Source organism: Penaeus monodon, chromosome 36, assembly GCF_015228065.2.
Source record: "Penaeus monodon isolate SGIC_2016 chromosome 36, NSTDA_Pmon_1, whole genome shotgun sequence".
In the NCBI taxonomy this organism is placed as follows: domain Eukaryota; kingdom Metazoa; phylum Arthropoda; class Malacostraca; order Decapoda; family Penaeidae; genus Penaeus; species Penaeus monodon.
In genome coordinates this window covers 28,683,589-28,691,453 of record NC_051421.1, presented here as the reverse complement: position 1 = coordinate 28,691,453, position 7,865 = coordinate 28,683,589, and the positions used below count along the sequence as shown (strand labels likewise).

The 7,865-nt window shown below is 39.4% G+C and overlaps 1 protein-coding gene across 1 annotated transcript in view; it reads left to right on the top strand.

Moving 5' to 3' along the window:
- LOC119595434 (longitudinals lacking protein, isoforms H/M/V-like) overlaps positions 1-7,865 on the top strand; it is an 8,136-nt gene extending 271 nt beyond the window's left edge. The window contains 5 exon segments of the mRNA XM_037944552.1: positions 1-218; positions 2,547-3,000; positions 3,003-3,319; positions 3,531-3,636; positions 3,891-7,865. The exon segment at positions 1-218 is cut by the window's left edge and continues 271 nt beyond it. Coding sequence (XP_037800480.1) covers positions 2,574-3,000; positions 3,003-3,319; positions 3,531-3,636; positions 3,891-4,657 — 1,617 coding nt within the window. The 5' untranslated portion in view covers positions 1-218; positions 2,547-2,573 and the 3' untranslated portion in view covers positions 4,658-7,865.

Here is a 7,865-nt window from a genome sequence, read left to right as displayed (position 1 = left end):
AAGAGTGCGTGAAGCCTTTTGGAAGTGAAGATCAAGCGACAAAAGGTGCGGTGTCCTGCGAGCGGCAGTTCGAGTGACTCGCCATCCAGCCGTTCCAGGTGGAGGGTTGCCACAGGAGCTGGAAAGGGAGAATTATGGGCCTTTACAGCTAATAGGACAAGAGTCACACTCACGCACCGAGTTCTGAGCAAACGTCGGCGAAGTGGACAGTGTTATAGGTAGTCAGATGGAGTGCAAAGCTTCGATATGGGAAAAAAAAGTGTTTAGTGTTGGTGCCGGGAGTAAGGGCCAGGTGGTGGCGGCGGCGGATGTGGGAGAATCGGGATGGTGGAGCTGTTTTGTTGGAGAGAAGTTGTTGGAGACGATGTAGTGGAGATGATGTGGTGGGGTAGGGGTAGAATTATTGTGGAGAAGATGCGTGTTGGAGTCGGTGTGTCGTGACTCAGGACATGGGCACGCCGTGTCCCTGCTCTTTCCAATCTCGTGTTCTCGAGGAACCGACTGGTTATTTAACATCACCCTTTTCCTTAAAAGCGGAGAATATGACAGTGATAACAGACACAATCATCCCACATTTCTTCCTTATGTGTGTTCCTTCCAGAGGCGAAGAAGACGGGAGACTTCACTCGTCTTCCTTCCTCCTCCTCCGCCTACCTGTTGCTCGGGGAATCTTGTTCTCGTAGTACAAGCGGGGTTTTCCCAGCCCCCTTACAGTTCTAGCGTCAAATTTGTGTTGTGTGAGCGTGTGTCTCAGTATATTTTGCATTTTCATCTCGTGTTTTGAATGGAGATCCGCGGAAGACGAGTTTCAAGGGTAGTTGTGTAAGGTCAAGGTACTAATGAGACTTGTTGATAGAGATGATGTTGCAAAATACTTTTTTTTTATTATTTCATTACTATTTAAAAGCGCTTTTTAATGCTAGAATTTCGTGCTGTTGAATGTTAATAGATATTGGTAATTATCAGTTCAAATGTTGAAAAGCTAAATTGTTACATTGCAAGTTGGGATATAAAGCATTGATTCATGTTTTTCATATTTGAAATAGCTGCTGCATAGTATTATCAACAGTTACATATATTAAAACAGTTTTGTGTTTTTTTGAAGGGCCTGTGTTGTTAAAGGGGAAGTAAACCAAACTTTTAACTTCAAAGCAAATCAATTTGTGGTTGCAACTTATAGATTTGTTAAAAAGAATAAACTGCACCATTTTTATCTGTCATGAAAAAATGTAGCTTAAATCATTGGGTTCAAATATAAGGATGTGATTTTTAAATGAATAAAAATTCTTATTTATTGATTATTGCATTAATCTCTCTCTCTCTCTCTCTCTCTCTCTCTCTCTCTCTCTCTCTCTCTCTCTCTCTCTCTCTCTCTCCTCTCTCTCTCTTCCTCTCTCTCTCTCTCCTCTTCTCTCTCTCTCTTTCTCTCTCTCTCTCTCTCTCTTGTTTTCTCTCTCTCTTGCTTTCTCTCTCCTTCTCTCTCTTCTCTCTCTCTCCTTTCTCTCTTCTCTCTCTTTCTCTCTCTCTCTTTGCTTTCTCTCTTCTCTCTTCCTTCTCCCCTCTCTCTTTCTTGTCTCTCCTCTCTCTCTTTCTTCTCTCTCCTCTCTCTTCCCTCTCTCTCTCTCTCTCTCTCTCTCTCTCTCTCTCTCTCTCTCTCCTCTCTCTCTCTCTCTCCCTCTCTCTCTCTCTCTCTCTCTCTCTCTCTCTCTCTCTCTTTCTCTCCCCCTCTCTCTCCCCCTCTCCCCCTCCCCCCCCCTCGATCCTTCCTGTCCTTCCCTTTCTCCATCCTCTTTCTTGCTTTCCTTCTCTTGTTCTCTTTTTTTTTTCCTTTTCCTGTCCTCACATCTTCCCCTCTCTTCATTCTCTGTCTTCTCATCCTCTTTTTCTCTCTTCCTTTTTTCTCCCTCCTTTTCTTTTTCTTCTTTCAATCTTTTTTTTTTCATTGTCTCTTCTCTTACCCAGGCTTTTTATTCTTTTATTTTTCCACACCCCCTCCTCTTTTCCTTCTCCCTTGTAACTGAAAACACACATTATACACCAATTCTCGCATGTTTTTTACTTTTCTCCCTTCTTGTTCCTTCCGTACTCCCCCATTCCCTTACTATTTTTTCACTCATCCGGAAAATGCATATTTGGTTGTGTCACGAATTTACAAAAAAATTGATTTTACATATAACAAGGCATAGAATATTCCGTGATCTGTTTGAAATTTTCCTGGAATGCAAGTGCATTTGTGAAGGCCACTGGTTGGATGTGTTGGGGGGAATACCCTGGAATAGGATGCTGGGGAATCACCAGGTTAAGTTAAATTTTTGTCAGGATGGGATGCTGTAGTTAATATTCAGTGTGGTGCTATTAATGTGGTATTGGCAAGATGCTTGCCTTTGATTGATTATTATTTCTAACCAGCCTTTACATATTTTAGGGGGATTATTCCATGAATATTACTGGGATGTATAGATGGGAAAAGGATCATAATAATCTTGAAGTTATCTTGTATCTAAGTATCTAAGGCTCTTTGTTGATAATCCATTTTTTCTTTGCAGATTATGTGGTGAGGGCTAAAAGAAATCATGGAGCCAGGTCAACAATTTTGTTTAAGGTGGAACAATTACCAGTCGACACTTCAGCATGTGTTCCATAAATTGTGGATCTCAGGAACATTTGTAGATGTGAGTCTGGTAGTGGAGGGGCACAGATTGGACTGTCACAAGGTGGTTTTGTCAGCATGTTCATCATATTTTGAGAACATCCTGCGAGATCACAGCAGTCACCCCCATCCACTAATATTACTGCATGATCTACCATACTCAGCAGTGGAGGCCCTGGTAACGTTTATGTATCGAGGGGAAGTGAATGTGAGCCAGGAACAGCTAGCAGCATTGTTACGAGTTGCAGAAACACTGAAGGTTAAGGGCCTGGCAGATTCAGCAGCCATAAGTAGTTTTACCAAGAGGCAGCTTCTGGAGAGATGTATTCCATTGCTAGAACATGCACCCCCACAGGCCCACTGTCCGGTGTTTCCCATGCCAGCTCCCCAGGCACAGTTCCGATGCCCACTCCTGGTGTCATTCATCACAGGGCAAGCAGAAGTAGTGTAAGTGGAGGAAAGACTTCATCCTCAAAAGCAATGATGACAACGACAACTTCAGCAAGTGTAAAGAGACCAGAAAGACAGAGCACAAGTCCTGGACCTCAAAGGAAGCGACCCAGATCTGAAGACCAGAATTCCCTGCCACCAACCCCACCGGCCTCCCAGAATGACACTTCACCAAATGAAACGTCACAACCCTCACCTGCTTCTGTGGCTACCCCAGAGGTAAGACCACTTATTAAACATTTTTTTAGCTTATGTTATTTACAAGAAAGTAGTTTTCAGTAGAAAAGTTATTTTATAGTAAAATGTTTGGATAAATTAAATTCTGTAATAGAGTTCAGTCTCCTTAGAGTCACAGAAGTGAATTATTATCTAATTATCATTATGGAAATGCTCAGATGGAGGTTGTATAATGATGAAATGTCTGCCACAGGTTTGCAAACAGGAAGCAGCTGATGAAACCGATGGGGAACTACAGATAGACGAGTCTGCGGGTCAATCTCCAATGGAATCAGTAGAATGTGATACAAACTCAACAGGTAGGTACTGTTTTTTAGGGAATGTTTGTAAGAGGGATATTTTTAAGGGGATGAAATTTTTATTTATTTATTTTTTTTTAGTGTCTTTGTAGTTGTTGATCAGTTCACTGCTTTCATTAGAATTATGATAATTATTAGCAAGAGGATAAGATTTATCTTTAACTTTAGTTAAATTTAAGCTTCATCTTTCTGATACTGGTATTCTCAATTTGATAGTTTGTGAACCATATTAACACGTTTGTTGTATTCCTTAGGTCCAGATGGTAATACAGAAGTAGATGACGAGGAACTACAGACATCAACTCCACCAGAGACTTCAGATACTTCATCACAAGCACAAGCCCCAGCACAACAACATGCACAACAGACCTCCTTAGAAAACCTGCCTATAAGCAAAGAACGAACAACTACTCTTGGTGGTAAGTCCTGTGAGAGAACGTACACACACCTGGATCTTGAGGAAGGCATTGAAGCTGTACTCTTAGGCCGCCTTACTCCAGCCAAAGCAATTGCACAGTACCGCATTCCCCGTAGAACCTTCTTCAGGAGGCTCTCTGCAGTGCGCAAGAGCCGTGGGATTCCATCGGCCAAAGAGAATGCTGCGGATCACTTCTTAACAGCAGCAGCTGCTGTGAATGACCCATCATCACAGCTTATTCTTCCAGTGTCTGAGTCGGATTCTTATGCTGCCTCTTTCAAGATAAAGTCAGAAAAACAGCTTCTTGTAGATGGGAAGGAGGCAAAAATCAGATGCAAAAAAGGTGATGGTGTGATGGCCCCAAATAATAGCTACTTCTCCCTGCTCAACCTTGCTGCTTCCAATAACTACGATGCTTATCTTAATTATCTAAAACTTGTAGCTCAGCAAGGTGATTGCACCAACCCTGAAGAAGTCATTGAAGCAATAAGAAAAGGTCAAGTTAAAGATTTTAAACAGACGGTGGATGACAACAGAAATGTGGCAACTGATGTATCTGAGGCAGCACTTGCACTGGTCCCACACAATGTTAGCGCAGAGTGAGAGACCATTTGGCTGACCAGAGCTCAGCAGATTCCAGATTTAAACAGTGATCTTAAGAGAAGTAATCACAAAGTGGACCTCTAAAAGAGTCCAGTGCCAATTGCAACTAACCATTCCATTCAACATTCCATTAGGTTTAAGGACATATATTATTTGTATATTTAACTGGATAGGGATGTAGAGTTGAATATTTCAGCCAAAGTATTTCCCTATTATGACTGCATAGTCTATTATGCAAAGATGAACTGAATCTCAGTATTATTACTTCCAACTCTAACGAAGAGAACCAGATGTTCTTGGACACTGTAAAATAAAACTTCTCATTCTAATATTCATTTAATTAAAGGTTTGAAATATCTAATACATGACACAAGTGAGCACAGGTGGATGAGATAAAATATTTGAAGCTTGTTTGCCACTTGAGTAAGATAGCACCATATAGTTCCCCAAATGGAGGGATCTTTCTGTCCAAGAAGCAGACATAATTGTTCTGCATCGTAATATTTAAGTGAAGTGGAAGTGGAAAGCCTCCACCTGCTGACCAAGTAAAGGACAACGATAAAGTAATATTGCCATTATGATGGGAGGGGATGATTGTTTAGAAGTTTCAAGTCTCAAAAGCTGTGATAACATTTGGTACTTCATACTAACGGTAAATATTATACTCACTTTGCACATTTTGGCCTTCTCAAGTTGCTCTCGAGATTAAGATTCCTGCTCCTCTAAACTGTCTTTATTTATCTCTAGTGTATAAAAGTGAAATGCATCATAAAAGTGTGTGCAACAGGTCTGTCACTAAATTGAATTATTTGTAGTGAGATATTACTTAATATCTCAAAAAGCTTTTAATATTCCTATTTTGGTTGGTGAAGGGCTAAATTATGAAAACATTTCTATTTTCTTTTTCTTGTTTTCCTTTTTTCTTTCCTCTCTCTTCTCTTTTTTTTTTACAAGGCAACTTTGTAATCTAAGTGTGGGTTTACATGTGACTTGCATAGTGGCACTAATTGTGATCTCAAATGTTGTTTACTCTGCCATCTTGTCAATTAGTTTTGGTACAGAAATCATGAATCATTTTGTTTAGGTGTGATAAGATGTTCTATGGTCCAACTATAGTCCTCAGGGCTCTCTCAATGTTATTATTTTTTTTTTGTTGGTACCAGTAAAATGGGTATTTTTGTGGACCGAAGAACTTCATGCCATCATGCTCTTTATTTAATTTATTCACATTGAATGGAAAACATTATTTTATACATTCCAGTTTTAGTTTATAAAGGAACTGCCTTGACTCTGTTTGGTTGTGGGTCTTCCCTGTACCTGTATAGTTGTAGAGTTGCTCAGCTACCCTTAGATGTAGGCATTACCTTGTGTAGTAGCATTAGGGTCCTGCAGGCATTTGTGGTCAGTAAACATACTTTACAAGATAACTTGTTTTCAACTGACGGTTAGTTTAGTGCCTCAATAGGTACTATATATTCCTATATAGTGTAGTAAACACACCTAGCTAATTCAAATGATTTGTTTTTGGGCTGTTTTTGAGCTCGTGTTCCTATAGAAACTGTAATAAAGTGGTAATTAAAAGTGTCCTTACCGCAATAGTTGGTTATAGCAGGTGTGGCCTCGACCCTTCTTGTGATTGCACAAGCATAGGGAAAAGGCAGTTGTGATCCAATGTTTCTTTGATCGTTAAAACAGTGTGATGATGCAACTTGACTTGGCTGTGATGAATGCATTCAAAATGCTCCATCTCCTGTTTTCCACACGTTAATTTATAATAAGTGAAATTTGAGTCACTTGTATAATGTGTATATTTAAGTGATTGTACGTACCATTGTGCCCCTAGATGTTTAAGTTATCTCAAAGGATTTTCTGCTCATCATTTGGATCCTTTTGTGAGATTACAAGAGGCAGCTTTTTGAGGAAGTGCAAATAACCCCTCATGTAATGTATTAAAACAATGGCATTATTAATTTAAGTTACTGTTTAGCGATCTCATATATGTACAGTGTATGCCTAAGTTTACTACGAGTTAGTGGCATCTTGTCTATGCTTAGCACCTGTTGTGGTACCTGTCTCAGCTGGTGGCCATAAATGCTGGTATATTAAGTGGTAAATATCTTTTGTGACATACGGCTACCAGCATTGTCTTTGCTCGAACTTTGTGTTTATGTTTGCGTCTTGATGTCTGTGGGCATTAAAAAGTCACAACATTGCAATTACATGTATATTACTGTTGTACAGTTATGTGCTTCCTGTTGAGGTTGCTATACTTTCTTTTCATTGTCTCCTGTTCCAGGCAAGAAGTGGACTTCGATAGTCCTGTGTCATTTTTTTCATCTTGCAGCAAGCATTATAAATTGTGTCAATTGAAGGTAGCAATATATCTTATAACTACATATTGCTTTTGTTGCTTTCATTTGGAGAAAAAAAAAGTTTGATTTGGTATGTACTTAAAAGATCTGAAAAAAAACTGTGATAAGAGGTAGCTTTTCTACGCTTGAACACATTCCATGATGTTATCCTTTTGGAGAAACGAAATGCACCATTCCCGACCCTGTGATAATACTCGTGTCTTGTATTTTCATTTTGGCCCTGTACACAATATTTGTATTGATGGTAGACTGCACCCAGAGGGATAGCATGCTGGGATGAGCTGAAAAATCCAGTTATATTAGAACAAATTTGTATATACGGTATATTTATCTCTCTGTGTAGGTGAATGTATACACACACACACACACACACACACACACACACACACACACACACACACACAACATACATACATACATACATACATACATACATACATACACACACATACATACATACATACATACATACAAACACATACATACATACATACAAACACACACATACATACATACATACATACATACATACATCTGTATACATGTATGCACATATACTTACAAACTTTCTATAGGAGTAAGGGAGACCATTTGTAAATTACTAATAGGGAAATGAGGATCTGGATTTTTCAGCATCAACCTGAATTGCTGTGGTGTGTGAGACAGAGTATGGGTGTGTACAAATAGATTTGTTGTATAACTGTGGGCCAGAGTTATAAAGTACTCTACTTCCAAGTGTCACAGGGATAATCTGTAGACTCCTATGTTCTTAGAATTCTTGTATTTTTCTACAGTGGTTTCTAATTAAGATTTTTGAATAAAATTTTCTAAGAATT